This window comes from Coregonus clupeaformis, unplaced genomic scaffold (assembly GCF_020615455.1).
Source record: "Coregonus clupeaformis isolate EN_2021a unplaced genomic scaffold, ASM2061545v1 scaf0219, whole genome shotgun sequence".
NCBI classification, from domain to species: domain Eukaryota; kingdom Metazoa; phylum Chordata; class Actinopteri; order Salmoniformes; family Salmonidae; genus Coregonus; species Coregonus clupeaformis.
Genome location: NW_025533674.1, coordinates 391,091 through 415,046, shown reverse-complemented (window position 1 = coordinate 415,046; position 23,956 = coordinate 391,091). Strand labels below are relative to the sequence as shown.

General features: G+C 44.6%; 1 protein-coding gene across 1 annotated transcript in view; it reads left to right on the top strand.

The window, feature by feature from the left end:
* The window catches only part of LOC121555674 (protein CASP), a 165,514-nt gene that overhangs the window by 86,403 nt on the left and 55,155 nt on the right, over positions 1 to 23,956 (top strand). The window contains exons 9-14 of the mRNA XM_041869499.2: positions 6,286 to 6,334; positions 8,490 to 8,594; positions 8,698 to 8,886; positions 10,460 to 10,518; positions 13,604 to 13,649; positions 14,598 to 14,694. Coding sequence (XP_041725433.2) covers positions 6,286 to 6,334; positions 8,490 to 8,594; positions 8,698 to 8,886; positions 10,460 to 10,518; positions 13,604 to 13,649; positions 14,598 to 14,694 — 545 coding nt within the window. The remainder of the gene's footprint in view (positions 1 to 6,285; positions 6,335 to 8,489; positions 8,595 to 8,697; positions 8,887 to 10,459; positions 10,519 to 13,603; positions 13,650 to 14,597; positions 14,695 to 23,956) is intronic.

The window sequence follows — 23,956 nt, the reverse complement described above, 5'->3', positions numbered from 1 at the left end:
AAGAAATGTCTGACCTCTGTGATTGCCAACAAGGGTTTTGCCACCAAGTACTAAGTCATGTTTTGCAGAGGGGTCAAATACTTATTTCCCTCATTAAAATGCAAATCAATTTATAACATTTTTGACATGCGTTTTTCTGGATTTTGTTGTTGTTATTCTGTCTCTCACTGTTCAAATAAACCTACCATTAAAATTATAGACTGATCTTGTCTTTGTCAGTGGGCAAACGTACAAAATCAGCAGGGGATCAAATACTTTTTTCCCTCACTGTAACTGGGATAAACAATTTCAGAAATGTGTCAAGTGCAGCTTCTGGTTGCTTCTCATTACACACCATGGACCAACACATATCCTTTACATCAACAACATAGCAATCACTACAAAACTTACTGTGTGACCTCTTATACACTGTATTAGGCCCAGCCTTTGGAACTTTGTTTTTCCTAGATATGGCTACTATATTGTGATCACTACATCCGATGGATTTGGATACTGCTTTCAACCAAATTTCTGTATCATTCGTAAAGATGTGATCAATACATGTTGATGATTTCATTCCTGTGCTGTTTGTAACTACCCTGGTAGGTTGACTGATAACCTGAACCAGGTTGCAGGCACTAGTTACAGTTTGAAGCTTTCTCTTGAGTGGGCAGCCTGATGAAAGCCAGTCAATATTTAAATCACCCAGAAAATATACCTCTGTTGATGTCACATACATTATCAAGCATTTCACACATTATCCAGATACTGACTGTTAGCACTTGGTGGTCTATAGCAGCTGCCCACCAGAATGGGCTTTAGGTGAGGCAGATGAACCTGTAGCCATATTACTTCAATAGTATTTAACATGAGATCCTCTCTAAGCTTTACACGAATGTGCTTGTGAATATAAACGGCCACACCGCCACCTTTGGCATTTCTGTATTTACTGTAGATGTTATAACCATATATTGCTACCACTGTATCATCAAAGGTATTATCTAAGTTCGTTTCAGAGATTGTCAGAATATGAATGTAATCTGTTACTAGCAAATTATTGATTTCATGAACCTTGTTTCTTAAGCTACATACAGTGGGGGAAAAAAGTATTTAGTCAGCCACCAATTGTGCAAGTTCTCCCACTTAAAAAGATGAGAGAGGCCTGTAATTTTCATCATAGGTACACGTCAACTATGACAGACAAAATGAGAGAAAAAAAATCCAGAAAATCACATTGTAGGATTTTTTATGAATTTATTTGCAAATTAAGGTGGAAAATAAGTATTTGGTCAATAACAAAAGTTTCTCAATACTTTGTTATATACCCTTTGTTGGCAATGACACAGGTCAAACGTTTTCTTTAAGTCTTCACAAGGTTTTCACACACTGTTGCTGGTATTTTGGCCCATTCCTACATGCTGATCTCCTCTAGAGCAGTGATGTTTTGGGGCTGTCGCTGGGCAACACAGACTTTCAACTCCCTCCAAAGATTTTCTATGGGGTTGAGATCTGGAGACTGGCTAGGCCACTCCAGGAACTTGAAATGCTTCTTACGAAGCCATTCCTTTCGTTGCCCGGGTGGTGTGTTTGGGATCATTGTCATGCTGAAAGACCCAGCCACGTTTCATCTTCAATGCCCTTGCTGATGGAAGGAGGTTTTCACTCAAAATCTCATGATACATGGCCCCATTCATTCTTTCCTTTACACGGATCAGTCGTCCTGGTCCCTTTGCAGAAAAACAGCTCCAAAGCATGATGTTTCCACCCCCATGCTTCACAGTAGGTATGGTGTTCTTTGGATGCAACTCAGCATTCTTTGTCCTCCAACACGACGAGTTTTAGTTTTTACCAAAAAGTTATATTTTGGTTTCATCTGACCATATGACATTCTCCCAATCCTCTTCTGGATCATCCAAATGCACTCTAGCAAACTTCAGACGGGACATGTCTTGCACTGCAGGATTTGAGTCCCTGGCGGCGTAGTGTGTTACTGATGGTAGGCTTTGTTACTTTGGTCCCAGCTCTCTGCAGGTCATTCACTAGGTCCCCCCGTGTGGTTCTGGGATTTTTGCTCACCGTTCTTGTGATCACTTTGACCCCACGGGGTGAGATCTTGCGTGGAGCCCCAGATCGAGGGAGATTATCAGTGGTCTTGTATGTCTTCCATTTCCTAATAATTGCTCCCACAGTTGATTTCTTCAAACCAAGCTGATTACCTATTGCAGATTCAGTCTTCCCAGCCTGGTGCAGGTCTACAATTTTGTTTCTGGTGTCCTTTGACCGCTCTTTGGTCTTGGCCATAGTAGAGTTTGGAGTGTGACTGTTTGAGGTTGTGGACAGGTGTCTTTTATACTGATAACAAGTTCAAACAGGTGCCATTAATACAGGTAACAAGTGGAGGACAGAGGAGCCTCTTAAAGAAGAAGTTACAGGTCTGTGAGAGCCATAAATCTTGCTTGTTTGTAGGTGACCAAATACTTATTTTCCACCATAATTTGCAAATAAATTCATTAAAAATCCTACAATGTGATTTTCTGGAAAAAAAATTCTCAATTTGTCTGTCATAGTTGACGTGTACCTATGATGAAAATTACAGGCCTCTCTCATCTTTTTAAGTGGGAGAACTTGCACAGTTGGTGGCTGACTAAATACTTTTTTCCCCCACTGTATGTTAATGTGGGCTATTTTTAGCACTTTTCTGGGATGCTTGTTTGTTTTTATTGCTTTACTGGGAAGCTTAGCAGAGGTAGACATGCTCAGGTTATTTATGTTAGTGCAGGGTGAGCTGCACACAGTGGACTTCCTGCTAGGGCACACCGCCTCAGTGCTAACAGTATACATCTGCACATGATTACTGCATACAATAGCTGTTGGATCAGCAGAGGCATTCAGGGCAGTAAGAGGGGCATCAATTAGGTTACTTACATTGTGTCTTCCAGTGCCCCTGGGATAATGTGCATTTGCTGAAGCATTATGACAAGTCAGTGACACAATGGTAGGGATTAAATGAGCTGGACTTGGGTAATTGATAAGTCATTGTCTCAACGCATCCTTATAATGCTGTGAAAGGATCATGGAACCCATGATTTGGGTGGATCCCATCCTCCTTATAATTCGAGCTTTGTTTCCAGAAGGTATCAAAATTGTCAATAAATGTTACTCCCACAGAGCTGCAATAGTCTCGTAGCCAGTTATGGAGGGCTAAAAGTCTGCTGAACCATTTTAATGCCGCGATTTAGGGAGGGCAGAGGGCCAGATATTATGGGGCGTTTCTTGGTGTTTAGTAGTGACCCAATCAGTTCTTTACAATCCATATTCAGTTGTTCTGAGCTGCCCTTCATAATGTCATTGAATCCCACATGAACTATGATAGACTATTTCCTGACGCTGGTTTAAAATGACTAGACAATCAGGATAGATTATAGACTGAGTAGCAGCAGCAGCGTATGTGAAGTGTAAAAGTGTGTGTGTGTGTGTTTGTGGCGTCAATGAGCGTATGTAATGTGTGACGGTGTGCGTGTGTGTATGTTGGGAGTGTCAATGTATAACCGCAGTTCGTTGCTGCTGCAGCTCCTCCGCTTGTTGCTCCTGCAGCTCCTCCGCTTGTTGCTCCTGCAGCTCCTCAGCTTGTTGCTCCTGCAGCTCCTCCGCTTGTTGCTCCTGCAGCTCCTCCGCTTGTTGCTCCTCCGCTTGTTGCTCCTCCGCTTGTTGCTCCTGCAGCTCCTCCGCTTGTTGCTCCTGCAGCTCCTCAGTTCGTTGCTGCTGCAGCTCCTCCGCTTGTTGCTCCTGCAGCTCCTCCGCTTGTTGCTCCTGCAGCTCCTCCGCTTGTTGCTCCTGCAGCTCCTCCGCTTGTTGCTCCTGCAGCTCCTCCGCTTGTTGCTCCTGCAGCTCCTCCGCTTGTTGCTCCTGCAGCTCCTCCGCTTGTTGCTCCTGCAGCTCCTCAGCTTGTTGCTCCTGCAGCTCCTCCGCTTGTTGCTCCTCCGCTTGTTGCTCCTCCGCTTGTTGCTCCTGCAGCTCCTCCGCTTGTTGCTCCTGCACTTGTTGCTCCTCCGCTTGTTGCTCCTCCGCTCGTTGCTGCTGGAGTGAAACGTGTTTTTATAAGCCCAGTCATTGCGCAACAATTCTAAATGCAATCCTGTGTTAATCACAGTCTTGACGGCCACCATTTAAAAATATATATATTTGTATTTCTCAACTGGTAATTGAAGCACGCCTCCCATTCCCCATTAAAGTGCATAGACAACGGTAGACAGGCTATCAGCGCATCACACACCACTTTACAATGTGAGCTGGAGGCATTATGAAACATGAACGTTTTACTACATATTATGAAGCATGTCTCAGCTTGCTTCAAAGTAGCCTATAGACAAAATCCGACAATTGAAACGTGGATGATTTTTTTTTTTTATGTAAAAAAAAGTTTTTCTCTCCCCAATTTCGTTTTTACAATCTTGTCTGATCGTTGCAACTCTCCGAGGCCCGGCAATTATTTTCTAAAGACTTGCTCATATGACATTTAACCAGCATTTATCTCCTGTTTTACGACTTTCCATATCAACTTTCTTTCGTTGTCCAGAAGCCAAATGCACGATTCTAGTCATATTAGCATACCATCCTAGTCATATTAGCATACCCATCCTAGTCATATTAGCATACCATCCTAGTCATATTAGCATACCATCCTAGTCATATTAGCATACCATCCTAGTCATATTAGCATACCATCCTAGTCATATTAGCATACCATCCTAGTCATATTAGCATACCATCCTAGTCATATTAGCATACCATCCTAGTCATATTAGCATACCATCCTAGTCATATTAGCATCCCATCCTAGTCATATTAGCATACCATCCTAGTCATATTAGCATACCATCCTAGTCATATTAGCATACCATCCTAGTCATATTAGCATACCATCCTAGTCATATTAGCATACCATCCTAGTTGTTGCATCTTTAGATTCCCCCTCTAAGTTTCAAACGTTTTTATTGGCTGCTTCTTCTCTGTCATCTTCCCGGTCATGACGGAAACCCTGATCTGAAGCTCTACTTTGATTAAATGATCACATTTCCAAAATGTGCTGTATTATGTGTTTGGTCGGATTAGTAACAGGAACACCTCCTGTCATATGTGTGTTTCTGTCCTGATGGGAGGTTTTGCATGAGCTGAACGCTCTGGTGAGGCCTCACAAACACACACACACACACACAGCATTGCTTTACCTAAATGGACAGATGCTTTTAACATTAGAGAGAGAATAGCCCCCATGGGCCATTCATTCTGCTGTATTGCCTCCAGCATCATGGTGACCTCAACTCAGCTGTGTGTTTACTATGCTGTATTTAGATCTGTCAGACAATAGTAAGCTATGAAACACACACACACACACACACACACACACACAACACACAATTACTGACACTTCGCAGCACCGCCTGTGTGGTTGTATCCCATTTTAAAATGGTTATTAAAAAACACTCTCACATACACGGAATTACAGATAGCCTAACTTAAGGTAATTAAACACGGAATTACAGATAGCCTAATTTAAGGTAATTAAACACAGAATTACAGATAGCCTAACTTAAGGTAATTAGACACTTAATGCAGAGTCACCTATAATTAAATGTTAGGGTGTTAATGTAATTAAGGAATTTATATGCAATTCATTTAGTGTGCATTCTCTGCTGTGACTGTCAGGCACCCTTACACCAAAGGTTAGGAAGTAGGAATCCTCTTTGGACTGTTGATATGCATCCATGTTGAACTCTGACCTAGCAGGTGAGAGACGAAGGCTCAGATTAGCGGTGGCTATTGCTATGGGAACAGAATCATGTTGTAGTGATCCACTGTATGAGCCGCGTTACAATTCCCACCAAGTGGGTTAACCCTATTGGCGCAATGCGAGGCTGTTTGCCATTCACAACAGCGACCCGGGTTAGCTTCCCTGACCTGCCATTCGCCACAATATCTATCAGATTAGTGAGTTGGAAGACTCAGAGCACAATTAGTGTAATCCCTCTGTTTTAGTGTGGGCCGGGTTTACACACACATAAGCTGCTGAGGTTATTGCATTCACAATCAAAGGATTAAGGTGAAATTGAGAGGGTTTTAACGGGGACTGCTGCACGCACAGTTGCAATGCACGCACATGAGTTGTATACATGCAACAACATGTGTTTCAGGCTTTGGGAACCTCAGGGTGTGTTTGTGGGCAGATGGATGGGTGTTAATGTTGTGGTGATCGCTGTTCTGTGTGTTCCCTTAGTAACACTTCCTCCTCTTCCTCCTCCTCCTTAGGGCCGATGAGATTGAAATGGTGACGACAGATCTGGAGAGAGCCAATCAGGTTAGTCTCCACCCCTTTAGGGCCTTGGTCATTATTGGATAATGTAACCATGATCTATTTCGATGTCTTCGGTTATTACTAGCAGACCCTGGGTTATTACTAGCAGACCCTGGGTTATTACTAGCGGACCCCTGGGTTATTACTAGCAGACCCTGGGTTATTACTAGCCCCCTGGGTTATTACTAGCAGACCCTGGGTTATTACTAGCAGACCCTGGGTTATTACTAGCAGACCCTGGGTTATTACTAGACCCTGGGTTATTACTAGCAGGCCCTGGGTTATTACTAGCCCCCTGGGTTATTACTAGCGGACCCTGGGTTATTACTAGCGGACCCTGGGTTATTACTAGCAGACCCTGGGTTATTACTAGCGGACCCTGGGTTATTACTAGCGGACCCTGGGTTATTACTAGCAGACCCTGGGTTATTACTAGCAGACCCAGGGTTATTACTAGCCCCTGGGTTATTACTAGCAGACCCTGGGTTATTACTAGCAGACCCTGGGTTATTACTAGCAGACCCTGGGTTATTGCTAGCAGGCCCTGGGTTATTACTAGCCCCCTGGGTTATTACTAGTAGGCCCTGGGTTATTACTAGCCCCCTGGGTTATTACTAGACCCTGGGTTATTACTAGCCCCCTGGGTTATTACTAGCCCCCTGGGTTATTGCTAGTAGGCCCTGGGTTATTACTAGCAGACCCTGGGTTATTACTAGCCCCTGGGTTATTACTAGCCCCCTGGGTTATTACTAGCCCCTGGGTTATTACTAGCCCCTGGGTTATTACTAGCCCCCTGGGTTATTACTAGCCCCTGGGTTATTACTAGCCCCCTGGGTTATTACTAGCCCCCTGGGTTATTACTAGCAGACCCTGGGTTATTACTAGCCCCTGGGTTATTACTAAGCCCCTGGGTTATTACTAGCAGACCCTGGGTTATTACTAGCAGACCCTGGGTTATTACTAGCACCCCTGGGTTATTACTAGCCCCTGGGTTATTACTAGCCCCTGGGTTATTACTAGCCCCTGGGTTATTACTAGCCCCTGGGTTATTACTAGCCCCTGGGTTATTACTAGCCCCTGGGTTATTACTAGCAGACCCTGGGTTATTACTAGCCCCCTGGGTTATTACTAGCCCCCTGGGTTATTACTAGCCCCTGGGTTATTACTAGCCCCTGGGTTATTACTAGACCCTGGGTTATTACTAGCCCCTGGGTTATTACTAGCCCCCTGGGTTATTACTAGCCCCTGGGTTATTACTAGCCCCCTGGGTTATTACTAGCCCCTGGGTTATTACTAGCCCCTGGGTTATTACTAGCCCCTGGGTTATTACTAGACCCTGTTACCTTACTGAAGGGAGGTAAGAACTAACAGTTAGAAGTTGACCACAAGACGCTTTCACAAGAGCTCTGAGTTGATACTACAGTGTGTTATCATGTTGAATGTCACAGCAGAATATTGGTTTAAATTCATCACTAACACTCATTACTCATAAGACCCAGAGCGGTGTAAATGAACAAATAAGGAAGGAATTACCGCTGGGGGGAATGTTATGAGTTCTAAATATGAATCTGACACCCCCTCTACCCCTCAGCTCAGAGACCCCTGTAGTCCAAACACCCAACCCTGATCATGATAATAGATTGTTAGGGGGGGCTGTGGGGATGTCAGTGATGTTAACATTCATTATTGAGATGACCTGGGGATGTCTGGGGAGGGATAGCTAGCCTTGAGCTCAGCGTTCACATTTCAACAGCACCAGCACGGCACACACAATGTCGTTCTGTTTCCAGTCGCAGCTCTGATGTGAGGGTTACAGAGGATGACATCATGCCTTCCAGCTCTCTTAAAGACACACACACACATTTTATATGCGCTGTGTTGACAGGAAACATCAAAACGGGTAAAGAATAAACATGGTGTTTCTCCATGGAGATTTCAGTCACCTCAGCCTGTAGTTCTGCAGTGCTCTGCAGTCTGTCTCAGTGCTATCGATCTGGGCTCAGTCCAGCACCCACTTAGACTGTGTTGAGACAGACAGCCCAACTCTCTCTCTCTCTCTCTCTCTCTCTCTCTCTCTCTCTCTCTCTCTCTCTCCCTCTCTCTCTCTCATTCATTCATTCACTCACTCACTCACTCACTCACTCACTCACTCACACAGAGAGCGGAGGCAGCACAGAGGGAGGTGGACGCTCTGAGGGAGCAGCTGACCTCTTCTAACCAATCCCTGCAGTTGATCACCCACATCCAGACCACCCCAGACATGGTACGTTGTTCTGGTTGATTTATAGATTGACCTATAGGACCAGACTGTTGTGATTGGTTGATTGACCCATTGATGTGTATTGATTGTATGTGTTTGCCTATAGGACCAGGCGGTGGAGGTGGGGTCCCGCTCCAATCTGGAGGCAGAGCTTGGGGCCAAGGACAGGGAGATGGTTCAGCTGGTGGAAGACGTCCAGAGACTGCAGGCCAGCCTTTCTAAACTCAGAGAGAGCTCCACCACACAGATCTCACAGCTGCAGCTACAGCTGAGTGCCAAGACTGCCACCCTCAAGGTAGGCTATATAGACACACACATCTGCTCACCCACCTATCACACCTATCACTCACCCACCTCTCACACCTATCACTCACCCACCTCTCACAACCTATCACACACTCACCTCTCACACCTATCACACACTCACCTCTCACACCTATCACTCACTCACCTCTCACAACCTATCACTCACCCACCTCTCACAACCTCACACGTGTATGTAAAAGTTGATTCTTATTATTCTGTCTGTCTGGGAGTTTCCATCCTCCTCATCCATCCATCATTCATTTAATCTCATCCCCTCCCTCTCTCTGCTCTCATCCCCTCTCCCCACTCTCCTCCCCTCCCACTCTGCTCTCATCCCCTCACCCTCTCCTCCCCTCCCTCTCTCTGCTCTCATCCCCCTCACCCTCCTCCCCTCCCTCTCTCGCTCTCATCCCTCCTCCCCTCCTCCCTCTGCTCTCATCCCCTCCTCCCCTCCCTCTCTCTCTCTCCCCACTCCTCCTCCCTCTCTCTGCTCTCCTCCCCCTCTCTCCCTCTCCCTCTCCTCCCCTCCCTCTCTCTGTTCTCATCCCCCTCTCCTCCCCCCTCCTCTCTCTACTCTCATCCCCTCCCTCCCTCTCTCCTCCCCTCTCTGCTCTCATCCCCTCTCCTCCCCTCCTCTCTGCTCTCATCCCCTCTCCTCCCCTCCCTCTCTCTACTCTCATCCCCTCCCCTCTCTGCTCTCATCCCCTCCCCCTCTCTGCTCTCATCCCCTCCCCCTCTCTGCTCTCATCCCCTCCCCTCTGCTCTCATCATCTCTCCTCTCCTCTTCTCTCTCCTCTCCTCTCTCTCTCCTCTCCTCTCTCTTTCCATCCCTCTTCTCTCTCCTCTCCTCTCTCTTTCCATCCCTCTTCTCTCTCCTCTCCTCTTCTCTCTCCTCTCTCTTTCCATCCCTCTTCTCTCTCCTCTCTTCTCCTCTTCTCTCTCCTCTCCTCTCTCCCTCTCCTCTCCTCTCTCTTTCCATCCCTCTTCTCTCTCCTCTCCTCTCTCTTTCCATCCCTCTTCTCTCTCCTCTCCTCTCTCTTTCCATCCCTCTTCTCTCTCCTCTCCTCTTCTCTCTCCTCTCTCTTCTCTCTCCTCTCCTCTCTCCTCTCCTCTCCTCTTCTCTCTCCTCTCCTCTTCTCTCTCCTCTTCTCTCTCCTCTCTCTTTCCATCCCTCTTCTCTCTCCTCTCCTCTCCTCTTCTCTCTCCTCTCCTCTCTCCTCTCTCCTCTCCTCTCCTCTCTCCTCTCCTCTCCTCTCCTCTCCTCTCCTCTCCTCTCCTCTCCTCTCCTCTCCTCTCCTCTCTCTCTCCTCTCCTCTCTCTCTCTCCCTCTCCTCTCCTCTCCTCTCCTCTCCTCTCCTCTCCTCTCCTCTCCTCTCTCTTTCCATCCCTCTCCTCTCCTCTCTCTTTCCATCCCTCTCCTCTCCTCTTCTCTCCTCTCCTCTTCTCTCTCCTTTCTCTTTCCATCCCTCTTCTCTCTCCTCCCCTCCCCCTCTCTTCTCTCTCCTCTCCTCTCTCTTTCCATCCCTCTTCTCTCTCCTCCCCTCCCCCTCTCTTCTCTCCAGCAACTGGAGGAAAAGCTACAGGAACAGGCTGACTATGAGGAGGTGAAGAAAGAGCTGAGGTGAGTATGCACGTGTGTGTTGTACCCTGAATACAGTTGTACTCTGTTTCGTACTCCAAATACTGGCAAAAATGAACTCATTCAGTGAATGATTGACATCCTCAGGAGCCCTGGCTTGTTTGTGTGTGTGTGTGTGTGTCACCTGCCTCTGAGGTCCTCTAACAACATTAGAAGGGAAGCATGTCCTCTTGTCTTCGATATATAACTCAATACTGTGTGTTTATTAACGTGGTTCTGTGTGTGTGTGTTAATGGATCTTTTATTTGTAGAAACTCCTGCAGATAATCAACCAGAAGGGTATACTGCCAAACCACATCAATGAGTTAGCCAGATAACTTGCCAAAATATTCTGAAATAACTTTTTATTTTTTAGAAAGATACTCTTGAAATGGGCATGGTCTAACTTTATAAAAAAATAATGCCTAGAGTCGATGTCTGCGCCCCAGTGGAAATTATTAGCATAATAAAAAAAATCTGCATAAAAATCTGTTTAAGCTAGAGATTTTTTTGCCTGGGCTGCGTCTCAATCCACCGCATCCGCCAATGTCTGCCATCCGCGGTGAATGGTAGCTGGGCTGCGTCTCAATCCACCGCATCCGCCAATGTCTGCCATCCGCGGTGAATGGTAGCAGAGCTACAGCGTGTTTGTTACATCTATGGAAAGGTGAGACTCTCACAAACACGTACATGTCGGTTGTTTTGCTGTAGGGCGCCCACAAGCCACACAAGACTCGGTAGCCGGTACCAGTATAAGACATGTATAAGACTCGGTAGCCGGTACCAGTATAAGACATGTATAAGACTCGGTAGCCGGTACCAGTATAAGACATGTATAAGACTCGGTAGCCGGTACCAGTATAAGACATGTATAAGACTCGGTAGCCGGTACCAGTATAAGACATGTATAAGACTCGGTAGCCGGTACCAGTATAAGACATGTATAAGACTCGGTAGCCGGTACCAGTATAAGACATGTATAAGACTCGGTAGCCGGTACCAGTATAAGACGTATGGAAGTCGTTCAGTGCCTAAAAAAAAGGTTTAAATATTTCAAATAAAAATAATTTCCTGATCCATCTTATATCGCTCAGTGGCGAGTGGCGCAGTGGTCTAAGGCTAGCTGTGCCACTAGAGATCCTGGTTCGAATCCAGGCTCTGTCGTAGCCGGCCGCGACTGGGAGACCCATGGGGCGGCGCACAATTGGCCCAGCGTCGTCCAGGATAGGGGAGGGAATGGCCGGCAGGGATGTAGCTCAGTTGGGGGGGCCAGTATGAAAAAAATATAAAAATAATGTATGCACTCACTAACTGTAAGTCGCTCTGGATAAGAGCGTCTGCTAAATGACTAAAATTGTAAAATATAGGACAGACACTACAAAACAAACCTTCTTTTGATAAAAAAAAAATTACTCCGTTTTTCAAAGTATGAATCTGTTATTCAATGTGTTTATACGGGCTAATAGCAGTAAGGCCAAATTATTATATATATATTTTTTTAATAAATTGGTTACCTAAAGTAAAATTAAAATTAAAAATCAAATAGCTAAATGATCCTTGGTATGACCATCTTAAAACAATTCCATACGTTAGCTTAGTAGAACCCCCTCCTCTAGGATCATGCATGTTTGAATGGAACTGGCAGCTGGAAGGCTACTGGTCTCTGATCCAATGTACCATGTCGTGCCGTTGGGCCTTTGAGCAAGGCACTTAACCCCCCCCCCGCAATTGCTCTCCATCCAGGGGCGCTGCACTGCTGCTGACCCTGTGCGTCTCAACGTGTGTGTGTGTGTGTGTATCTGGGGTTTTGGTTTTTGTTCTAACCAATGGACAATAAAGTTGTATTCTATTCTATTAAAGGGGTATTTTAGCCTAAATCAATTTTCACATGTATTTCTGGTCAATCCACCATGCAAACGGTCTAGAAATATCATCATTTATCATACGGTTGCGTCATAGGTATCGAAACACCCCGTCTGTCAAAAAGTCTCATAGACTTTTCACTTTCCACCCTGCTCGTCTAGGCCAGTGATTCCCAGAAAGCAGCATGACTTCACCTCTCGCGCTGTTCAACCGACAGTGGACGTGTAATTCAAATGATCTCTCCGTTAATAAATCCATTAGCTGCTCCTCTCTGTCTGTCACTCGCTCCCTGCTCGCTCTGCATGCACTCTGCTAATAGTTGCTCTGGGTGTGTCTTGAGTATCCATAGCAATCTCGCCTTGTCTCTCAAGTCGTTCACAGCTTTGTGGAAGTTACCTGTGACGCTGATGTTTAGGCCGAGGTAGGTATAGTTTTTTAGTGTGCTCTAGGGCAATGGTGTTTAGATGGAATTTGTATTTGTGGTCCTGGCAACTGGACCTTTTTTGGAACACCGCTATTTTTGTTTTACTGGGATTTACTGTCAGGGCCCAGGTCTGACAGAATCTGTGCAGAAGATCTAGGTGCTGATGTAGGTCCTCCTTGGTTGGGGACAGAAGCACCAGATCATCAGCAAACAGTAGACATTTGACTTCAGATTCGAATAGGGTGAGGCCGGGTGCTGCAGACTGTTCTAGTGCCCTCGCCAATTCGTTTATATATATGTTGAAGACGGTGGGGCTTAAACTGCATCCCTGTCTCACCCCACGGCCCTGTGGAAAGAAATGTGTGTGTTTTTTACCAATTTTAACCGCACACTTGTTGTTTGTGTACATGGATTTTATAATGTTGTATGTTTTTCCCCCAACCCCACTTTCCATCAATTTGTATAGCAGACCCTCATGCCAAATTGAGTCAAAAGCTTTTTTTGAATCAACAAAGCATGAGAAGACTTTGCCTTTGTTTTGTTTTGTTTGTTTGTGAATTAGGGTGTGCAGGGTGAATACGTGGTCTGTCGTACGGTAATTTGGTAAAAAGCCAATTTGACATTTGCTCAGTACATTGTTTTCACTGAGGAAATGTACGATTCTGCTGTTAATGATAATGCAGAGGATTTTCCCAAGGTTGCTGTTGACGCATATCCCACGGTAGTTATTGGGGTCAAATTTGTCTCCACTTTTGTGGATTGGGGTGATAAGTCTCTCTCTCTCTCTTTCTCTCTCCACAGCATCCTCAAGTCTATGGAGTTTGGCCCAGCTGACACCTCAGTGCAGGTACAGGGAAAACACCTCCTATACTTCTGCATAGCGACAGACAGACAGACTTCTGCAAATACTGCTGATGTGTATTACTGTTCTCCTTTATCTCACCACCCCCTCTCTCTGTCTCTCTCTCTCTCTGTATCTCTTTCTGTATATATCTCTATAACCTCCTCTCTCTCTCTCTCTCTCTCTCTCTCTCTCTCTCTCTCTCTCTCTCTGTCTCTCTTTCTGTCTCTCTCTATAACCTCTCTCTCTCTCTGTATCTCTCTCTATAACCTCCCCCTATCTCTCTCTTTGTTTCTCTCTCGGTCTCTTTCTGTATATATCTCTATAACCTCCTCTCTCTCTCTCTCTCTCTCTCTCTCTCTCTCTCTCTCTCTCTCTCTCCTGTCTCTCTCTCTCTCTCTGTCTCTCTTTCTGTCTCTCTCTATAACCTCTCTCTCTCTCTGTATCTCTCTCTATAACCTCCCCCTCTCTCTCTCTTTGTTTCTCTCTCGGTCTCTTTCTGTATCTCTCTCTATAACCTCCCTCTCTCTCTCTCTCTCTCTCTCTCTCTCTCTCTCTCTCTCTCTCTCTCTCTCTCTCTCTCTCTCTCTCTCTGTATCTCTCTCTATAACCTCACCTCTTTCTCTCTCTTTCTGTTTCTGTATCTCTCTATAACCTCTCTCTCTCTCCCTCTCCCTCTCTCTCTCTCTCTCGGTGTATCTCTCTCTATAACCTCCCCCTCTCTCTCTCTTTGTTTCTCTCTCTGTCTCTTTCTGTATCTCTCTCTATAACCTCCCCTCTCTGTCTCTCTTTCTGTCTCTCTCTCTATAACCTCCCCCACTCTCTCTCTCTCTCTCTCTCCCTCTCTCTCTCGCTCTCTCTCTCTCTGTATCTCTCTATATAACCTCCCCCCTCTCTGTCTCTCTTTCTGTCTCTCTCTCTCTCTTTCTGTATCCCACCCCCCTCCTCTCTCAGGACATGTCTAAACCCCTGGAAGTGTTGTTGTTGGAGAAGAACCATAGTCTGCAGTCTGAGAGTTCCTTTCTGCGCATCGCCAACACAGAGCTGAGCGGTGAGTCAGTCTGCCCTGGGGGTTAGGGCCTGGGGGTTACAGCCTGGGACCTAAGGTGGTTACCAACACACACAGCATTGAGTCTAGACCAGTGCTAGACTTGGACTTAAATGAGTACCGGTGCTAATTTTGGATTCTTGTACTATTTGTATTAAGGTGCTGGAACTCTGCAATAATTTAAAACAAATATTCTATAAGAGGTGCCAGAACTCGAGCAATAGAAAATGTGAGGTGCCGGGACTCAGTTCCTTTGAGCTAGACCCAAGTCAAGCACTGGTCTAGAAGTACTCCAGAAAGTTCTGTACAGGCAACACAGAGAAATAGTCACGTAGTGAACATTTTAAAATTGCATTTTTACAGAGCAGTACTATGATATGGGGGGTTGCTAGGTTGCACTGGGGGACGGGGATGTGTGAGTCTTTGATCTTTGACCTGGAGTTCGATTGGACTGGCTCGGGACAGGACCAGAATCAGGTGGGTAGTGGATGGAACCGGTTCTTGTCTAGAAGACTATTCTTTTAAGTGTCATTAAAACACTTAGCTAACACTCAAACTGACATTCTCTGAGACAATGATTTATTCTGTCTGAATGCTCTTAATATAGTATCACTAGAAAAACAACAGCAAGAAACCAACCCGTCATACGATGTGGATTGAATAAAGACTGGAGCTCATAAAATGTATACGTTTCATAGACATTCCCACGTGTTTCAGTGTGTGAGGGGGATGGAGTGAGTGACTGAAAATTAGGGTTCAGTGCCTCTCCCTCAGCACTAGCTGTGTTTCAAATGTCATCGGTGTTATCTGAAGGCCTGGGACCCCCCCAAAAAAATAAATAAATCATTTAAAAAAATAAACTATACACTGGATTATCAAGTATTAAGGGTTACAACTGCCCAACCAATGGTTTGGTCATGGTTTTTTTATTGAAATATTTGCTCCTCTATTCAGATTAGGTCCATATTTTTGCTGCTTCAAGTGTCAGGGTTAAATATACTGGAGGGTTCATATTAAAATGTGTGCGGTGGGTATGATTATTCCATGTTCAGGGTTGACAGAATTCAGGTAGAGGGGATGTTCACTGATGATCTTTTCATGTTAAAGTTAACTGCACAACATCTTGCATACCAGAGATTAGAAAACATCAGCTTTTGTGATAATTGGAGGTTCCTGTACAATCTACCTGGCAACATGCTCAGTTTATAATGAGAGGTTCCTGTACAATCTACCTGGCAACATGCTCCGTTTTAGGAAGCCAGAGTGCTTGACTGTCAACAGTGCTGTGCAGTCTCTACATTTGGCATAACCTTTTCTCCAAGTTATTGCATTCAATGACTTTGGCCATTTTTATCAAGACAGTTTTTTTTTTTGGACACAAGCAATTTTTCTTCAGTATCTCGAAAGATAAAAATGTCTAATGCCGTAACTGGAATGGAATGACTAAGTAACCCAGAAAGACTGCAACATCACGTGTTAATAACATGACTTTTTTCTGGAGCTAAAGACTGAACCAAGGATTCATAAAAAGGCAATCTAGTTCCTCCTGACAATGGGCCATCACAACCAGATCCTTCACCCTTACAGACAACCAATCAAAGTACTCTATACTGCCATTAGGCCCAATCAGATCCACTGTTATACTGTAGCGGTGCAGCCACTCCAACAATGGGCCCTGAACATAGTGAACACAAGTAACCTAGTGAAGAGAGACAGTGGGAGGCCTGACTGGACCCCCTCCCTGCCTGCCAGACTCAGGCCTGCTGACTGGACCCCTCCCTGCCTGCCAGACTCAGGCCTGCTGACTGGACCCCTCCCTGCCTGCCAGACTCAGGCCTGCTGACTGGACCCCCTCCCTGCCTGCCAGACTCAGGCCTGCTGACTGGACCCCTCCCTGCCTGCCAGACTCAGGCCTGCTGACTGGACCCCTCCCTGCCTGCCAGACTCAGGCCTGCTGACTGGACCCCTCCCTGCCTGCCAGACTCAGGCCTGCTGACTGGACCCCTCCCTGCCTGCCAGACTCAGGCCTGCTGACTGGACCCTCTCCTGCCTGCCAGACTCAGGCCTGCTGACTGGACCCCTCCCTGCCTGCCAGACTCAGGCCTGCTGACTGGACCCCTCCCTGCCTGCCAGACTCAGGCCTGCTGACTGGACCCCTCCCTGCCTGCCAGACTCAGGCAAGGTGACTGGACCCCTCCCTGCCTGCCAGACTCAGGCAAGGTGACTGGACCCCTCCCTGCCTGCCAGACTCAGGCAAGCTGACTGGACCCCTCACGGCCTGCCAGACTCAGGCAAGCTGACTGGACCCCTCCCTGCCTGCCAGACTCAGGCAAGCTGACTGGACCCCTCCCTCCCTGCCTGCCAGACTCAGGCAAGGTGACTGGACCCCTCCCTCCCTGCCTGCCAGACTCAGGCAAGCTGACTGGTCCCCTCCCTCCCTGCCTGCCAGACTCAGGCAAGCTGACTGGTCCCCTCCCTCCCTGCCTGCCAGACTCAGGCCTGCTGACTGGTCCCCTCCCTCCCTGCCTGCCAGACTCAGGCAAGCTGACTGGACCCCTCCCTGCCTGCCTGACTCAGACTGGGCAGCAACCATTTTGTCTGGTTTAAGTGCTTCCTTTTTTTTATTCCAAGCTGTCGCTTACAAGAAAGGTACAAATCACAAATGCTTGGGCATCTTGTCTGGGGGGTTTATCAAAAAACAGAGAAAGAAAATCGATTTATATAAAATAAAACTTTTTACCTTAAAAATAAACAATTTTTTTTTTTTTTTACCCCTTTTTTGTTGACTCCCCCATAATGCATTGTGTTTGACCTTTCTTGTAGGGTCAGCCGGGCGGAAAGGGAAAGAGGCATCCATGGAGGAGACCACCACACCCAGTACCCCCTCCCTGCCTCCTCCTCTTCTCCCCCCCCCCCCAGCTCCTCCTGCCCCGAACCCCCACTGACCCTCCTAAAACCTCCACCACCAACGGGACACACCCCTTCACCCCCACGGGTATCGGCCAGGACTTCTACAGCCCCCCCTTCCCTCTGGTGGGGGGAAAGATGTCCCTCAACTCCCTCCTGCAGCGCCAGCTCATGCAGACGTTCTACTCCAAAGCCCTGCAGGAGTCCACTCAGGGAGCAGCTCTGCTGTTCGCCCCTGTCCACTACACCTCTACCTCCACCCCTGGCTCTGGCTCTAGCCCTGTCCCCCTCTCGGCCAGCCCCCTGCCCCCCCAGCAGTCTCCTGCAGGCCCAGAAGTGAACGGTAGTGGCAGTGCCCCGTCCCCCTCTCCCAGCCAGTCTGAGGGGACCGGGGGCATTGTGTCTGACAGGGAGGACATGGACACCTCAGAGATCGCCCGGCAGATCAAGGAGCAGCTGATTAAACACAACATTGGCCAGCGGGTGTTTGGCCACTATGTACTGGGCCTGTCCCAGGGCTCGGTCAGTGAGATCCTGGCTCGGCCCAAACCCTGGAGCAAGCTGACCATCCGGGGGAAAGAGCCCTTCCACAAAATGAGGCAGTTCCTGTCTGACGAGCAGAACATCCTGGCACTACGCAGCATCCAGGGACGTCAGAGAGGTGAGAGGTCTGCCTGTCTGTCTGCCTGTCTGTCTGCCTGTCTGTCTGTCTGTCTGTGTATCTGTGTATCTGTGCATGTTCACAAACTTTTCCATCTATTAGTTGTGTTACGTCAGTGAGGGTCTGTTGCTTTAGTCATCCAGAAAGGCCTCCAAGCCTCCCTTAACCATCCATGATCAATACTGAAACCTTTCACGCATCAATAGTATATACTAAGAGGAGGGAAGGGTCACATGGTTTACCACGGTCACATTCGATTGGTTTACCACGGTCACATTCGATTGATTGGCCATGCCTGCTTTTCTTTCCGCGTCCGAGCATTTTATTTCTGCTCTGTGTGTTTCAGGGAGTGGACAGACAGATCTGGCTTTAACTGACTTCACCATTTGTTTAAGCTGTCAGTCCTAGGTTGAATGTCCTTGTTGACTCTGAGACCTAGCCACTTGTCCTATGTTCACCCTGTCGTACAGTTCAGTAGCTGTGTGTTGTCATTTTGTGGAACATGTTTTATTGACACACAACAGAGAAATGAAATACAGGTGCACATCAAAGCAGAAAGTTGGCGTGAAGTTGGAGCAACATGTGTTGTTGTTTTGACAGAGAGCCCAGGCCAGCCCCTTAGCCACGCATTACAGGATTCACCGAAGCAGAGAGCCAGCTCTGACCAAGCCTCGCGGACAGGTCTGTCCCTACACACACACACACACACTTCTGTTTCTGTCCTTGTGGCGTGGTGTGGGTGGAGTGGAGTGGAGTGTTGGATAGAGTGTGCCTGTGTTGTGCATGTAACTGTCATACTCGTAACCTCGCTTCCCCCTCCCTCTCCACACTCATACTGACTCATACTGACTCATACTGGCTCATACTGGCTCATACTGACTCATACTGGCTCATACTGGCTCACACTAGCTCATACTGACTCATACTGGCTCATACTGGCTCATACTGACTCATACTGGCTCATACTGACTCATACTGACTCACACTGGCTCATACTGGCTCATACTGGCTCACACTAGCTCATACTGGCTCATACTGACTCATACTGGCTCATACTGACTCATACTAGCTCATACTGGCTCACACTAGCTCATACTGGCTCATACTGACTCATACTAGCTCATACTGGCTCATATCATACTGACTCATACTGGCCTGGAAATGTAAAAGCAGAGTAGTGTGTGAGGCGTTAAAGGATGTAGGAACAGAAGGACACACACTCTCAATACTGTTCCACAGTGTGTGTAATTGAGAGTTTATGAGCAGACAGTAGGTTTCAGTGGGGAGTGCTGCTAACTAGTGAACACAATGTGTCTGTTTAGGATTGCCCGTCCTAGTTTGACATGAACAAAAACTATAAAAACAGCATCTCAATGACACAGGAAAGTATGTCAGTTACTCTCACGGCCTGACCTTCACTTTCCTTTTGTATTTTAGCCATGGTGGGTTGAGCATGGCCTTTGGCACGAATTAACCCAAAAATAGTTTCATTATTTCCAGATCAACCCACTGTTCCGGTTGACACTTGTATCCCAGTTACCCCTCTCTTTGTTGCCCCGTAGCCAGCAGGCCTAAGCACCGGGGGGTGGGGGGGGGGCAGCTGTAGGGTGACCCCTATCCGTCTGCCTGCCTCTTGTCAGTCACAGTGCTGATTGAAGCCTCTGTTGTGTAACGACTACCTACTGTAACTACTGTACTCACTACCTACTGTAACTACTGTACTCACTACCTACTGTAACTACTGTACTCACTACCTACTGTAACTGCTGTACTCACTACATACTGTAACTACTGTACTCACTACCTACTGTAACTACTGTACTCACCACCTACTGTAACTACTGTACTCACTACCTACTGTAACTACTGTACTCACTACCTACTGTAACTACTGTACTCACTACCTACTGTAACTACTGTACTCACTACCTACTGTAACTACTGTACTCACTACCTACTGTAACTACTGTACTCACTACCTACTGTAACTACTATACTCACTAACTACTGTAACTACTGTACCTATTAACTACTGTAACTACTGTACTCACTACCTACTGTACCTACTGTACCTATTAACTACTGTAACTACTGTACTCACTACCTACTGTAACTACTGTACTCACTACCTACTGTAACTACTGTACTCACTACCTACTGTAACTACTGTACTCACTACCTACTGTAAATACTGTACTCACTAACTACTGTAACTACTGTACTCACTACCTACTGTAACTACTGTACTCCCTAACTACTGTAACTACTGTACTCACTAACTACTCTACCTACTGTACTCACTACCTACTGTAACTACTACCTGCCTACTACTGTACTAACTACTCTACCTACCTACTGTACCAACGAACTACTTTAACTACTCAACTTACTGTAACTACTGTACCTATTAACTACTAACTACTGTACCTATTAACTACTGTAACTACTGTACCTATTAACTACTGTACCTATTAACTACTAACTACTGTACCTATTAACTACTAACTACTGTACCTATTAACTACTGTACCTATTAACTACTGTAACTACTGTACCTATTAACTACTGTAACTACTGTAACTACTGTAACTACTGTACCTATTAACTACTGTACCAGTTAACTACTGTAACTACTGTACCTATTAACTACTGTAACTACTGTACCTATTAACTACTGTAACTACTGTAACTACTGTAACTACTGTACCTATTAACTACTGTACCTATTGACTACTGTAACTACTGTAACTACTGTACCTATTAACTACTGTACCTATTAACTACTGTACCTATTAACTAATGTAACTACTGTAACTACTGTAACTACTGTACCTATTAACTACTGTAACTACTGTAACTAACTACTGTAACTATTAACTACTGTACCTATTAACTACTGTAACTACTGTACCTATTAACTACTGTAACTACTGTAACTAACTACTGTACCTATTAACTACTGTACCTATTAACTACTGTAACTACTGTACCTATTAACTACTGTAACTACTGTACCTATTAACTACTGTAACTACTGTAACTACTGTACCTATTAACTACTGTACCTATTAACTACTGTAACTACTGTAACTACTGTAACTACTGTACCTATTAACTACTGTAACTACTGTAACTACTGTACCTATTAACTACTGTAACTACTGTACCTATTAACTACTGTACCTATTAACTACTGTAACTACTGTACCTATTAACTACTGTAACTACTGTAACTACTGTACCTATTAACTACTGTAACTACTGTACCTATTAACTACTGTACCAGTTAACTACTGTAACTACTGTACCTATTAACTACTGTAACTACTGTAACTACTGTACCTATTAACTACTGTAACTACTATACCAGTTAACTACTGTACCTATTAACTACTGTACCTATTAACTACTGTACCTACTGTACCTATTAACTACTGTACCTATTAACTACTGTAACTATTAACTACTGTAACTACTGTACCTATTAACTACTGTAACTATTGTAACTACTGTACCTGTTAACTAACTATTGTAACTACTGTACCTACTGTACCTATTAACTACTGTACCTATTAACTACTATAACTACTGTACCTTGTAACTACTGTAACTACTGTACCTATTAACTACTGTAACTACTGTACCTATTAACTACTGTAACTACTGTACCTATTAACTACTGTAACTACTGTAACTACTGGACCTATTAACTACTGTAACTACTGTACCTATTAACTACTGTAACTACTGTAACTACTGTACCTATTAACTACTGTACCAGTTAACTACTGTAACTACTGTACCTATTAACTACTGTAACTACTGTACCTATTAACTACTGTAACTACTGTAACTACTGTAACTACTGTACCTATTAACTACTGTACCTATTGACTACTGTAACTACTGTAACTACTGTACCTATTAACTACTGTACCTATTAACTAATGTAACTACTGTAACTACTGTAACTACTGTACCTATTAACTACTGTAACTACTGTAACTAACTACTGTAACTATTAACTACTGTACCTATTAACTACTGTAACTACTGTACCTATTAACTACTGTAACTACTGTAACTAACTACTGTACCTATTAACTACTGTACCTATTAACTACTGTAACTACTGTACCTATTAACTACTGTAACTACTGTAACTACTGTACCTATTAACTACTGTAACTACTGTAACTACTGTACCTATTAACTACTGTACCTATTAACTACTGTAACTACTGTAACTACTGTACCTATTAACTACTGTAACTACTGTAACTACTGTACCTATTAACTACTGTAACTACTGTACCTATTAACTACTGTACCTATTAACTACTGTAACTACTGTACCTATTAACTACTGTAACTACTGTAACTACTGTACCTATTAACTACTGTAACTACTGTACCTATTAACTACTGTACCAGTTAACTACTGTAACTACTGTACCTATTAACTACTGTAACTACTGTACCTATTAACTACTGTAACTACTATACCAGTTAACTACTGTACCTATTAACTACTGTACCTATTAACTACTGTACCTACTGTACCTATTAACTACTGTACCTATTAACTACTGTAACTATTAACTACTGTAACTACTGTACCTATTAACTACTGTAACTATTGTAACTACTGTACCTGTTAACAACTAACTATTGTAACTACTGTACCTACTGTACCTATTAACTACTGTACCTATTAACTACTATAACTACTGTACCTTGTAACTACTGTAACTACTGTACCTATTAACTACTGTAACTACTGTACCTATTAACTACTGTAACTACTGTACCTATTAACTACTGTAACTACTGTAACTACTGGACCTATTAACTACTGTAACTACTGTACCTATTAACTACTGTAACTATTGTAACTACTGTACCTGTTAACAACTGTAACTATTGTAACTACTGTACCTATTAACTACTATAACTACTGTACCTGTTAACTACTGTAACTACTGTAACTACTGTACCTATTAACTACTGTAACTACTGTAACTACTGTACCTATTAACTACTGTAACTACTGTACCTATTAACTACTGTAACTACTGTAACTACTGTACCTATTAACTACTGTACCTATTAACTACTGTACCTATTAACTACTGTAACTACTGTACCTATTAACTACTGTAACTGCTGTACCTATTAACTACTGTAACTACTGTACCTATTAACTACTGTAACTACTGTACCTATTAACTACTAACTACTGTACCTATTAACTACTGTAACTACTGTACCTATTAACTACTGTACCTATTAACTACTGTAACTACTGTACCTATTAACTACTGTAACTACTGTAACTACTGTACCTATTAACTACTGTAACTACTGTAACTATTAACTACTGTAACTACTGTACCTATTAACTACTGTAACTACTGTAACTACTGTACCTATTAACTACTGTAACTACTGTACCTATTAACTACTGTAACTACTGTAACTACTGTACCTATTAACTACTATAACTACTGTACCTATTAACTACTGTAACTACTGTACCTATTAACTACTGTACCTATTAACTACTGTAACTACTGTACCTATTAACTACTGTACCTATTAACTACTGTAACTACTGTACCTACTGTACCTATTAACTACTGTACCTATTAACTACTGTAACTACTGTAACTACTGTACCTATTAACTACTGTAACT